At 39.1% G+C, this 14542-nt stretch overlaps 1 protein-coding gene across 4 annotated transcripts in view; it reads right to left on the bottom strand.

Moving 5' to 3' along the window:
- Positions 1 to 332: 332 nt before the first annotated feature.
- LIN7A (lin-7 homolog A, crumbs cell polarity complex component) overlaps positions 333 to 14542 on the bottom strand; it is a 134534-nt gene continuing 120324 nt past the window's right edge. For 3 of the 4 annotated variants that reach the window (XM_060165119.1, XM_060165117.1, XM_060165120.1), the window contains 2 exons: positions 9351 to 9569; positions 333 to 2982 (listed from right to left, as the gene is read on the bottom strand). In XM_060165119.1, the coding sequence (XP_060021102.1) occupies positions 9351 to 9569 (219 nt within the window). In that variant the 3' untranslated portion in view covers positions 333 to 2982. Of the gene's footprint in view, positions 2983 to 9350; positions 9570 to 14542 lie in introns of those variants that run through there. The other variant, XM_060165118.1, reaches the window with a different exon arrangement.

The following is a 14542-nucleotide window of genomic DNA, read 5'->3' as shown; positions in this document are numbered from 1 at the left end:
GTAAATGCCTCAGTGAAAAGGTTTAAGGATTCTTTTACTGAACTATGCTGTGTATTTTGCCTTCAAAATCACAGCAGGAAAGAGTTTAGAAAAATCTGGCCACCAATTAGGTCAAGGGAAAGAAATAAAATCCAGCAGGATCGAGTTTAGAAAAATCTGGCCACCAATTAGGTCAAGGGAAAGAATTAAAATTCAGCAGGATCACTGATGAATAGTCACAACAGATTTTTCCCCGACTTTTAATATCTCATTTGTTTACTATAAAGCTTCATGTAAGAGCAACATGATGTGTCTTTATTTTAATATGATTTTGGACTTGTCAGTGGCTCTAATATGATCAGTAATAATAAAAGGCATTAATACAAGTTGTGGTAACTTTCTTCCTTTTCCCTCTGGCTTCAGTGAACCTTCAGACAACCACAAGCAGCCTCTCTAAGTCTACTGGCTACTTTTGACGAAAGTAGCTACTTTTGACGAAAACTTTAGGGGAAAGCTTACATTTCAGCAACTAGATTTTACTGAAGAAAACTGGCCATCTGACTGGTCATTTGTAAACAGGACTAGTGTGACATGTAATCTGTCCTTAGATGCCTTAGGTGTGATGGATTGCCCCTTCACTTGGATAAACGACTTGGCATACATTTATTAGCACAAAACATTATGCAAATGAAGCATAAAATACAAAGGTTTCCAGAAAACACAAATGTAAGCTGTCTGCCCATTTGACAGTTGCTTCTGTAACACCATGACAATATTTATATTGACATGAAAACATATAACTTAATAGTAACCAATCACTTACGGCTAAACGAAAACATACCTTAAGCTCCAAATTTATACAGTGTACTGAGATGTGTTGAAATGACCATTTCCTCATCACAAGGGTGCAATGATTTCCCTTTATGACAGTCTGTGGTATAGCCTGAATAGCTTGAATATTTTTCTGTTAAATGATAACTAAAATATATGTTTTATTAAATTTTTCTTATAAAAATGGGAACTACCTCTTTCAAACTGAATAATACTCCTGTATTCTTCATTCATTCCCTTAGTCATGCTTACTTCTTTTGTAACCCTATTTTACATAACATTCAGGGTCCTCACCCTTGCTCCACCCCCACCCCAGTTCTCTCTAGTAAAAAATGATACGTGTTCAAGAAGGGGAATCTGTTACCACGGCAGGACATTGCTGAAATAGGTGCACCTCCTGGTTTCCTTACTGTTTGTCCTCTGTTGAGTGATGGGCTATGAAGAGTAGGCAGAACTTGGTATTGACAATAACACCACCCGACAGGGCAAAATGAAACATGTGGGGTAGTTCCAATTGGTTTTATTTTCAAGAAAACAGTTCCTAAACTGAGCTTCATAAATTTCTAATTTGAGGGACTATCTGAAATGTGAAATTTATTGTCTCTTGGGGAATCAGTTTCTTCATTTGAGAAAACGGAATATTCAAATATTTGCCTCAAGTTTTAATGATCTCTCTAGAATGTTTCAACTGGACATTTATTCTTTCTTCAGGTACATTTGTGTGGCTAAGGTATTTAAGTGCCCAAATAATTATTGCTTCCTGCTAATTCCATAAAGTAAAATCAGACTTATGTGCCTAGATTCACCATAAGTTAAAAGTTATGATCAGTATAGATGATTTTAACAGATCATTTTATAGTAAATGATACTTTCTGAAAGATATCTCACTATTTACGTACATGAATATGTGTAATGAAGTAGGTATATTTTTACCGTAGAAGCAGCAATATCTTTTCATTCACAATATTAATATCTCTGGTTTCCTTATGCCTAATTTTAAGAGGAATAATACTTTTGATCTTATATTGCCAAACATATCCAGTTTATACTTAGGAAAAATGATCTAGATTTTGTATGACATATATTTGTATATATATATATATATGCACATCCATAATTTAGTTTTGTAAAGCCCTAAGCTTTGAAATATCAAACAGACTTCTATGACAGCACATCCGTGTAGGTAAAAAGAGTTTAAATTTCTCCAGTTTATCAATCAAAAATATAAAATTAACAAAAAATATTGAGAGCAGGGTTATATATAAATATCATACGAGGATCAGTTCATGAAGCCGGGTCCTTTTGCTAGTATTCTCTTACCAGATTCATAACACTTGGTAAGAAAAGACCTAAGTTTGTAACAAATACACTCTGATAATATATATTTTGTGGAATAAAAGACATTATATTCTGTTAGAATTAATAAGAATAGATACAAGCAAGACTTAAATTAAAAAAAAAACAAAAAACAGTACTAGAGTTCTCTATCCTTGCTTTTAACTAACTAAAAGTTGAGTTGAAATTGCCCACTCTATTAATGCATAATAAAATTCATGGAAACAGAAAATAAAAAGCCAAATGCTTCTAGAACCTGAATTGAGTATAAATATAGTATAATAACTTGCCATTTTCAAGAGGGGAACAGAGGTTGAATTTGCAATTAACTGGAATTCTAATTCAGACAACTCAGCAATACAGACGTGGAACAGGTCTGGGTGAGGGGCAATGTGTAGGTTTCTTTTAAGTGGCGACAACCTTGAACTGATGCAGTTTGAACTATAGCCTAATGAGGGATTTGTTATTCCCTGGAAAAGCTATAGACCCAAGATTCACTTAACCCTGGCCCTGGTGATTTATCTGAAAGTCATGGACTTTATTCTTCTTATTCTGTTTCAGTCTGCAGACTGGAAAACCTCTCCCTTTACACACTGAGAATTCCCACTGCAGTGAATGGAAGGTCTGTGTGTGTAAAGAGCACGTGAGCAGCGGGGGTTTAGCCCCAGAGAAAGAAGGTGTCGAGTTGCCTTTGTAAAGAATTTATACACCACGTGTTCACAGTTTCTTGACAGGTATAATTATCAGTGTTGTCTTTTCCTTTACTATGTGCTGGGATTCTGAAGCACGGTTTCAAACTTGTGACTACTGGGTGTTTGATCAAGTAGCTTCAAGGACCTGAAAGGGGGGGGAAAGAGTGAAGAGAAATCAGTGATTAGTATTCAACTACAATATGCTAAAAATATCAAAGAAGCATGTGCTATGTGAGAACAGCAAGGATTATTTTGGGCGCTATCATTCATGCACAGCCTTCCACATGTGAAAAAACTGATGTCTGCAAAGGAAGTAATTATCAAATGAGGATGGAAAAGACACAGTTATTCCCTAAGATTAAAGTTTAAAAAATCAGTTTGGAAACACTTCAAATGTAAAACATTTCTTCCTCCCAATTCCAGATGACTCTATTTTTCTTCACGAAGGCAAAGAAGAGATAACTTTTATATATTATGACTTTTAGGGTGATTAGTGTTGCTCCTGCTGAGACACATGCAAGCAAAGCCTCTCTCTGATAGGCTGGAAGCACCAATATCCCTTCTGTAAAGCAGATAGTAGGCCTGTCTCTTCTCCTACGAGGTCAGCCAGCCTGACACAGAGTAGAACAGAGTAAGCAGATGCCCCACATGGTCACATTTGGGGGAGCAGCCTCCCCAAACATTCCCCCAGACCTGTCACTTTTCTACCATTATGGAGTCATTTCTTTCAGAAAGAACAGTGGTTTTCAATCTTTGTTTTTAAAGCTGCAGATATTTTTATTTCAATGAATGCAGAGCACCACACACAAAAAAAATTTTAACGAATTGTTCTGGTTCATGTGAAAGTGTGCGTGGGGGGTGGGTTTGCCATCTGCCTACTCTGCATCAGCGCTCTCCAGCCACCAAGCCTTCTAGAGAAATGCCTAAAAGCACCTTGGGCCTACAGCGTAGAACTGAAAGTCAAGCCTGAGGCCACTGTACTGCTTCAGGAGTCACCTAACAAGATATTGCATAAAAATATCATCTGCCATTAGCATTCTCACTGCTATACTACTGCCACTACTATTACTGTTGAGTGCTCACCAACTGCCCATATTTTGTAAAGAGTTTTACATGTTTTTTCTTACTTAATCTCCATAACAGACCATTTTCGTGAGTCTCACATTGAAAAACTTCCTTCAAGTCCCTTAGCTACCAGGTGACAGAGCTACCAAGTGACTGAGTTTTTAATCCATTAACTTATCGTACAGTTACAGGTCCTAAGGGAATGGGACTTAGAGCAGATGAATTTTAGTAAGAGTCTTGGGTCTCTTCATCTACCAGAGGGGGAGTAGGCCTGAGGGATATGCCAGCAGCTGAGAGAGCACGGGGCATCCAAACTGTGCATCACTGAGATACCCACTGGGAAGAACCACCTGCACCAAATGTTCTCATTATTTCCCTCATTCCCATGATTTACAATTGAACAGATTAATGATTCATTTTTTTGAAAATAAAAGCCTCATTTTCACATTAGTTGAATTTTTGTTGATCAAATTGCTTTGCTAATTTTTCAATGAGCCACTGTGGTAGGCAGAATAATGGCCGCTGAAATATGTCCACGTTCTAATCCCCAGAACCTGTGAATATGTTAGATTCCATGGTAAGGGAAATTAAAGTTGTAGATGGAAGTAAGCTTGCTAAACAGCTGATGTTAAAATAGGGAGAGGGCTTCCCTAGTGGCGCAGTGGTTGAGAGTCCGCCTGCCGATGCAGGGGACACGGGTTCGTGCCCCAGTCCGGGAAGATCCCATATGCCGCGGAGCGGCTGGGCCCGTGAGCCATGGCCGCTGAGCCTGCGCGTCCGGAGCCTGTGCTCCGCAACAGGAGAGGCCACAACAGTGAGAGGCCCACGTACCGCAAAAAAAAAAAAAAAAAAAAAAAAAAATAGGGAGAGTATCCTGAATTGTCCAGGTGGGTCCAATGTAATTAGAAGTGGAAGACGGTGAGAGAAGAAAGACTAAGGGAAGGGGATGTGATGACAGAAGCAGAGGTCAGAGGGACGCAATGTGAGGACTTGACCATCACTGGTGGTTTGGAGGGTGATGAATGGAACCAGGAGGCAAGGAATGCAGGCATCCCCTAGAAGGTGGAAAAGGCAAGGAAATGAATCTTCCCCTAGAGCCTCTGAAAGCCCAGTGAGACTGTCTTGGGCTTCTGTCCTACATTATTACAAGAAAATTAATTTGTATTCTTTTAAGACATTAAATGTGTTTTGTAATTTTTAGGCAGCAACAGGAAACTAACAGAGCTGTAATGGCGAAATACTCTGAAGCACAGGGCACTGTTTTAGAGGTCAGTGGTGAGGGTTAGCGCCAACTCTAAGCAGTGTGAGACTGAACTCCTGGAAAGCTCATGTGAATGTGTCTATGAGGTGGGATGGGATATGAAAGGGCAGGTGCCATTAAAGAAAGAGGTAGAGCAGCACAGCTGTTAAAAGAAAGAGACAGGCTTCCCTGGTGGCGCAGTGGTTGAGAGTCCACCTGCCGATGCAGGGGACACGGGTTCGTGCCCCGGTCTGGGAAGATCCCACATGCCGCGGAGTGGCTGGGCCCATGAGCCATGGCCGCTGAGCCTGCGTGTCCTGAGCCTGTGCTCTGCAATGGGAGAGGCCACAACAGTGAGAGGCCCGCGTACCACCAAAAAAAAAAAAAAAAAAAAAAAAAAAAGAGATGATGGGCTTCCCTGGTGGTGCAGTGGTTGAGAATCCACCTGTCAATGCAGGGGACATGGGTTCGAGCCCTGGTCCGGGAGGATCCCACATGCAGCAGAGCAACTAAGCCCGTGCGCCACAACTACTGAGCCTGCACTCTAGAGCCCGCAAGCCACAACTCCTGAGCCCGTGTGCCACAACTACTAAAGCCCGCGCGCCTAGACCCCGTGCTCCGCAACAAGAGAAGCCACCGCAATGAGAAGCCCGCGCACCGCAATGAAGAGTAGCCCCTGCTCGCTGCAACTAGAGAAAGCCCACAGGCAGCAACGAAGACCCAATGCAGCCAAAAGTATAAATAAATAAAACAAAATAAAATAAATGAGATGCTTATGGGGTGGGGGACAAAATAGGTGAAGGGGATTAAGAGGTACAAGCTTCCAGTTATAAAATAAATAAATCATGGGACAATGTATAGCATAGGGAATATAGTCAATAATACTGTAATAACATTGTATGGTGGCAGGTAGTAACTAGACTTATCGTGATGATCAATTTATAATGCATATAAATGTCAAATCACTATGCTGTATGCCTAAAACTTAATAATCAAAGTCAACTACACTTCAGTAAAAAAAGAAAAGAAAATGCTTAAAGCTGAATAAATGTGACAGTTTCTCACAAAAAGTGGGTACAGTATTAAAAAGAAACCTATATTCATATTATCTGCTTAGGTTTCTGTAATGTAATTATGTAGTGATCATATTTACTGCATTTAAGAAATGTAGTATATTCTTCCTGATTAACAAAGATGGAAGTTAGGGAAAAAGACAACTGAGATTCACTTGAGGAGAAGTTTAAAATTAAAAGTAGGCATAAGACACGTTTTCCACATACTACTTTCATTCAACCTATTTTCCATCTGTATGTACCACTGACCATTGCTAGTTACTTAATAACTTCTACCATCTCAGACAAAATATTATTTCTAATTTATAGAACAGAAGTTACATTTCATGTGATAAACAGTAAGACAATATCTGACAAGTATTTTTGCTTTACCTGGTCTTTGCTTGACTTGTCAAACTTAAAAAAAAAAAAAAATCAGAGATCTGTTCAAAGTAAATAGTTTCAGATCTCTTCTCAAAAGCAACCACAGTATGAGTTGGCAAGTGTAACAAATCCCATTTAATCCTTAAAAAATCTAATTAATTAAAAGTTGAACAAGAGCTAATGTAGGTCTCTTTGACTGAATCCACCATAAAATCCATGGATGACATGACAGAGTTGTACTTTGCTTGTACTTGAAATGGTCACTACAGTTTCATCTCAAGGGTCCATGATCCTGTGCATTACAAGTGCTGTCTTGGCAGGCATAGATATAAATTTCATGTTTACTTAAACAGAGCTTTACCGTATCCTGTGCAACAAATAAACATGGTTTTAAATGCCTTTTATTAAAAATGTTACTCTTCGATAATGAGACAGTAGGAAATTCTCAAGTGATTTAATGAAGACTGATGGAACAGAGAAATGGAATTGAGTATATGGCCCAGCAGTATTTATAGCCAAGTTGTATACTTCCAAAGATGACTGAATGAGCATAAATACTGGAAGCTTTTAGTAAGACCTCAGAAGTCGGAATGACAACATACTTCTTTTAAAACATTTTAAAACAATTTTACTATGGGCCAGTGTGGTAAAACAATTTAGGAGAATTGGTACAAGTCTGTATTATTGAGAATGGAAGAAAAAATGTGTTCAGGAAAAGAGTGTCAATGTTTGACTGAAGAATACTGGATCGTTATTATTAGCAAGAAGACCTTTGCAAGGATTCTGAAAGTACAAATGTGAAGTACCTTTATGTTTGAAACGGATTAGAGAGAAGGAGGATATGGACAAAATGACTTGTCTATAGGCATCCAAATCATTGCGTCATCCCAGCCCAAACCACCATATCTCTTGCCTGGACTCCTATATAATAGTCTCCTAATTGGTCTCTGTTTTACTCTTACCCTGCACTAATCTATTCTCCCCATAGCAGCCAGAGTGATCTTTTTTTAACACATAAATCATGTCACTCTTTTGCTTAAAAAGCTTCAGTGGTTTCCACTGCAATAACATCTAACTTCCCTAAGCAGTTTAAAAAGCTCTCTATAACCTGGCCCCCATCTATCTAACCGTCCTTCTCACTCTTTATTGCCTAACTACCTCAGCTTTCTTTCTATTCCTCAAACGTCAAACAGGCTCACATCTGCCTCAGAGCTACTGTACTGGCTATTTCCTCCTCTTCTTATGCTCATTTCCTGGCTTCGCACTGTCATTCAACCTCAGCTTAAATGTTACCTCCTCTGAGGGGTCTTCCCTGATCACCTCACAGAAGGTCATCACCTAGCCAGTCTCTATCAAAGCACACGATTTTAACTCTACAAAGTACTGGTCTCAATAGGATATTTTTTATCTACCTGTAAATTAACTATCTCCTCCAACCAGAATGTAAACACCATGACAGCAAGGATTTTGCTCTGCTCCTGCTGTTTCTATAGCCCATTGAACAGTGCCTGGCCCATCACGGTAACAAATAAATATTTATTGTTAAATAAATGTAGTTTTTAGAATGGAATGTAATTTTAGATAAAGACACCAAACTGTGATATATATATAACAAAACTAGCAGGCTATAAAAGAAAGATAGTTGAATCCCCAGAACTCTCTGTGAATAAATCCCATACTCTTTTTACTTCCCCATGCAGCTTCTTTTCATGAGTGGCGCAAAAAAGTTGAAAATCTCTTCTCGAATTCAGTGTGTGCAAATAGTAATCTGATATTGAATGAGTTAAAACCACCACTACCCATTGTCATCTTCCCAAGAACATTTGAACCTCATTTCAAATACACATTTGCAGACATCATAGCGTAGAGGTATATAACAATATGAACTGTCTCTTCCAAAGGATAGCAAGGAAAATTTATGTAACTCCAGAATTTCTGACGTTGGCACATGAAATACTTGGCAAAATAAGAAGGGAAAATATTCTATTACAATAATTCTTGTAAGTGTGGTTGTGGGGAATCCACTGAAGCTATTGCAGCTTTGTATCATTCATCTAAAAAATGGTGTTTTAGTGATACTTACTGTGAAGGGGTTTTTGAGGATAAGGAATGACATGTGAGAGCCTAGCACATAACAGGCACTTCAGAGATGGTGGTTCTCACTCTTAACATTTTTTCTTGAATTTTCTTAAAAACATGTAGCAAAAACCTGATTTAGCATTCTTTGTCACAAAGTGGAATTTAGAAAAAGGCAGGTGTACCTTAGACACATTTTAACTGAGCACCCAGAGAGAATTTCAAAATCTCTCAGAGCATAAACACTGCCAGGTCTCTACTTCATTCTTTTCAGTGGAGCAGTTTTCTAGTAAACTGTTTCAGTTTAGTTTGTACACTGTGCAAAGGCAACTGGCCAAGGAGGTGAGGGGGGCTGGAATCTAGCCCACACTCTTGTCATATAGCCATGTGCCTGAGGATCTGGGTTTGCACAGAGGCTGCATTTTTGTAATTTGTATAAAGGCATCATATAGTGTGTGCCTGGCCTCCTAAAGAATATCATTTTACAAAAATACCTTACATTTGCAGGGAATATGGCTGAATGACACATAAAGTAAGCAACTGTCTTGTTTACATTTTCTGAGGTCATTTTTTTATTTGTTTGATTTTGTTTGGATTATTAAATCTAGTAATTATGTTCCAGCTGTCTAAGAAACTATATTAAAAAAAAAAAAACATGTAAGGGACTTTCCTTGTATAGAAGAAGGCACCTCTTACCTATGACATGTGGTTTTGCTGTGTTTGTTGCTGCCGCTGCTGTTGCTGTTGTTGAATTAGCAATTGTTGCTGCTGCCGACGCCGGGCTGTCCGTAGCTTTTCAAAGCGAGCCTCCATTTCTTCCAAGACTTTCGGGGTGTATCGGACCACCAGCTTGACGCTGTCCTTAGCAGCCTTGAGTAGTTCCACAGCTTTCTCATGGTGTTCTCCTTCCACACTCTGAAAAGACAGTGACATTTCTTAAAGGGGAGAGTTTCCATGTTCTTTTCTCGAGAGCCAAATGTGAAATTAGTGTCATAGTACAATCCTACTCTGAAATTTCAAGAAGATATGGCAAATGAGATGTATTGCCATTGTTATTATTTATTACATTTGTAGCTGAATCGTGGGCAGGTTAGGCTGCACTAAGGTACAGGATGGGTTGAATGGAGGTTCAAGTTAGGAGGGTGAGAAACAGTGAAGAACTAAACGATAACACTAACATTTAGAATGGAATTTCTAAATTTCCCCTGGAAGAGTAAATGCACTAGTCTGGACACTTTGGAAAAAATTTAAAAAGAATAACGAATGGGGACTTTGCCTATCTGATATTAACATTTATTAAGAATCTAGGGCTTCCCTGGTGGCACAGTGGTTGAGAATCTGCCTGCCAATGCAGGGGACACGGGTTCGAGCCCTGGTGTGGGAAGATCCCACACGCCGCGGAGCAACTAGGCCCGTGAGCCACAGCTACTGAGCCTGCGTCTGGAGCTTGTGCTCCCAACAAGAGGCCGCGATAGTGAGAGGCCCGCGCACCGCGATGAAGAGTGGCCCCCACTTGCCCCAACTAGAGAAAGCCCTTACACAGAAACGAAGACCCAACACAGCCAAAAATAAATTAATTAATTAAAAAAAAAAAAGAATCTACAATGCTTAAAGCAGTGTCTTATTGGTGTAGTAAGGAACAGTAGAACGAAACAGAGTCTAGAAGTAGATCCATCATATATAAATCTTGATTGTACGATAAATGTGAAATTTGGACCAAAGGGGAAAAGAGTTGTTAAATAATGATGCTGAAACAACTAAAATAAAGCACAGGTCAGTGTTCATCATCTTGCAATGCAAAAGGAATTCTTAAGTAAAAATACCAAGAAAACCCCCCACAAAAATCAGATTTAAAGATTGTAAGTTTCTATGTCTCACAAACCATGAAAGGTCAAATAACAAACTATAAAAAATATTTTCAATACACGACAGTCAATTTGTTAATATTCTTCAAATGAAGAGCTCTTACAAGTCAGTAAAGATCTAAGCAAAATAGGCGAGAGAACTCATGGACAAATAATAATTTTTAAAATGCCCAATAAACCTATGAAAAAATGTCCAAGATCCCTAATAATTAAAGAACTATATATGAAAAAATATTTCATTTTTAATTTAAAAATGGTAAAGATGTATTTTTAAATATGGTGTACTGAAAAGGACGTAGGGAAAAGGTACTCATATACTGTTAATATAACACAAACTGGTACAGTTTTTCTGGAGGGCACTATCGTTATACACTGGATAAACCCTTTATAAATGAAGATTTTTACTTTCAGGAAAATTTACTAAGGATAAAATCAGATATACACACATACCTATAACATAGATGTGATGTGACAGAGAACAAAAAATAAATCAATTCTTGGCTTTTGAGTTTCAGAAATACTCTTTGAACGTCATGGCACAGACAATAGTTGGGGAAACTATGTTTACTATAAGTAAACTCAAAACGGCTCCCTTTGTGTGTGTGTGTGTGTGTGTGTGTGTGTGTGTGTGTGTGTGTGTGTGTGTGTGTGTATGTGATTTATTTATTTATTTAACATCTTTATTGGAGTATAATTGCTTTACAATGGTGTGTTAGTTTCTGCTTTATAACAAAGTGAATCAGTTATACATATACATATGTTCCCATATCTCTTCCCTCTTGCATCTCCCTCCCTCCCACCCTCCCTATCCCACCCCTCTAGGTGGTCACAAAGCAACAACCTAAGTGTCCATCATTGGATGAATGGATAAAGAAGATGTGGCACATATATACAATGGAATATTACTCAGCCATAAAAAGAAACGAAATTGAGCTATTTGTAATGAGCTGGATGGACCTAGAGTCTGTCATACAGAGTGAAGTAAGTCAGAAAGAGAAAGACAAATACTGTATGCTAACACATATATATGGAATTTAAGGGAAAAAAATGTTATGAAGAACCTAGGGGTAAGACAGGAATAAAGACACAGACCTACTAGAGAATGGACTTGAGGATATGGGGAGGGGGAAGGGTAAACTGTGACAAAGTGAGAGAGTGGCATGGACATTATACACTTCCCAACCCTTTTAATGTTTCTCCAGGTTGGGATTAGGGAGTAGTAAAAGAGAAGAAAAGTTGTAATCAGACATAATAGAACCCTGAGAAAGGAGGCAGTCCTTCCCTTTCAGCTGACCCCCAGGGTAGATGACATAACTCCGATTTTATAGGATCCAAGTGCAAAGGCCTTCTTGACTTGCTTCCTGGGTAAAGCTCGGGGGAGAAACGTGTGTGATGTGACAGATAGAGAGCAAGATAGGCTTAAACACTGCCAGAACACCGAAGAGTGGCACTGAAGTGGCAGAGAAGGCCACCCAAAATTGGTTGAGATTACATTTTCACAAGCCAAGGAGAAGGGGGGCTAAAATGAATATTATCTTGAGTTACAAAAAACAATTTGCATTTCAAGCACACAAATTATATCTTGAGATTCCTAATTACGACTATTGTACAGATTTGGAGACTTAAGAATTGTGTTCCATTCTGTCATTTGCTTCAGCGAGGTGGATGTGGACTGCAGAAAAAAAACGCTTTGAACTTAGCAATGAGATAGCCATTGGTGGCCTTCAGTCATTTGTCTGAAAACCAGGCAGATACTAAGGGTTTAAGAAATGACTGTGGAGAGCCCTGGAGGCAACTTGTATAACCACTCCTTTGCGGAGTCTGGGTTAAATAGAGAGCAAGGGGTTATAAATAGCTGTTGAGTCGAGTGAATTTTTATCTGTGGCGGAAGCCTAGGAAAATAGGCTTATTCACTGATTAATTTATTCCTTTAATTATTCACTCAGTCATTGACTTGGACACTCAACAGATGTTTATTAAGCATTTATTTTACCAGTCATGTTCTACTAAGTTCTCTGGAAGAATATGGACAGGGGAAAACTTTGACAACTTTGTATAACACAAACTCTGTTTTCAGTGTGCTTGTAATTTCTTTGTAATTTGCCCCAAGGTGAATTGTTAATGTATTAACAATTAATGTATGGAATTCTCCTTTAAAAGGAAAACTGGCTGATTTGCTTGTTCATACCCTTCTCTAGTTTCTTTTCTAATATTAAAACTTACATGTTTATATGTTTTAATAACAATGGTTCACCCATTTTCTAGGCCACATGATTAGTCTCCAGACTTCTTTTTGGCTTTTGTTCTATTTGCTTTCATTTAATAGGGTTGGAAATTCTAGGCCGGACCTTTGGAGGCCCATTATCCCAGTTTAGGCACTCTGCCTACTATTTAGAGTTGCCCCACGAGGGCTGTGGGACTAATACGTGGGACCATCAGGCTCTCACCATAGAGAATGGCTGAGAAACACGGCTGGTGTGCCATACTCAGCCCTGCAGAACTGGCAGGATTACCTCTCTCAACCCCAGCGCTGCTCTCCCCAATACGGTTAGCAACTGATAAAAGGCAGATCTCACAGGGGCTTCCTTGGTGATGCAGTGGTTGAGAGTTCGCCTGCCGATGCAGGGGACGCGGGTTCGTGCCCCGGTCTGGGAAGATCCCACCTGCCGCGGAGCGGCTGGGCCCGTGAGCCATGGCTGCTGAGCCTGCGCGTCCGGAGCCTGTGCTCCGCAACGGAAGAGGCCACAACAGTGAGAGGCCCACGTACCGCAAAAAAAAAAAAAAAAAAAAAAAGCAGACTCCACGGTCTTTGAATCCAGATTTTTGCCTCAGTGCTCTATCTTTGGTTTAGACGGTGACTCAGATTCTTTCGGGCGTGGCAGAGTTAACGGGTCTCCTAGTCTGACTCTACCTTTTCACTCTGTCTTTCCCACCAGGGCACAGAACCCACATGGGATCTGGGCAGTGTCACACTTCTTCATTTCTACTACTAAAAATGCTGTGTTAAAAATAATACAAATCACATGATTAAGCAGTATAACAGAAACTAAGAGGTAACTCAGAGATTTGAAGAAATATAAGCATGTTTATAAGACTATCATTTCAAACACTCAATAACTTTGTTTTTAAAATTGTTTTCAGAAAAATCTTGAGGATTATTCTGGGTGGCTCTCTTTTTCCACTGGCTTTGCCTACTTTATAAATACTTTGGGGGGCATATGTTTGTCTTAAGCTATGATTTATCTCTGGAGTGCTTTTAGTCCTTCAGTATAACTTTTTAATAAGAATAAGGCAGTTTTCTCTCCTTTCTCTCCCTTTTAAAGTAAGAACAAAAAAGCAGACAACCTTTCCTGTTCCATGCATAGAAAAAGCTATCTGATCAGTTAGGGTATACACGCTGAGGAACAAACACCTGTCAGCAGGTACTCCCTTAGCCCTGAAAGTTTATCATTTATTCCTACTTTTGACTTAGTCTCTCTCACTCTTAATGAAACTATGCCTCATTTCAAGCTAAAATATTTAAAACATGTTTTGAAATACAATAGTTTATTTGTAAACAGTTAAGATTTCTATTACAGATATAGATATGTGTATACACACACACACACACACACACACACACACACACACACACACACACACACACACACACACACACACACACACACACACACACACACACACACACACACACACACACACCCTCCTGATTCAGGAATTGTCCTTTATAACAATTAGCTCAGTTTGAGCAGTCACTGAAAACCTGTAACAGCAGCTTTTCACATAGGATGAAAACGTGGCCTTTATGTGATTTGAGGAGACCAAGGAAAACTTCCAATTTCAAAGTGAAATTCCCTCCTCTGTTAAAAAACCCTGAACTTTATACTTTCCATAAGAGCTTTCTATACTTTCTAAAAGAAATTCTGTAGTTTTAGATTTCATCCTCTTGCTTTAAGAGTTTATTGTACCTATTGCAATTTGAGGAAGTCATTAGCATGGGTTAATTTAACAAGGCTTTCCAAC

This window comes from Lagenorhynchus albirostris, chromosome 11, assembly GCF_949774975.1.
Source record: "Lagenorhynchus albirostris chromosome 11, mLagAlb1.1, whole genome shotgun sequence".
Lineage (NCBI taxonomy): Eukaryota > Metazoa > Chordata > Mammalia > Artiodactyla > Delphinidae > Lagenorhynchus > Lagenorhynchus albirostris.
The sequence above is the reverse complement of the archived record's forward strand: the minus strand, read 5'-3'. Positions and strand labels throughout refer to the sequence as shown.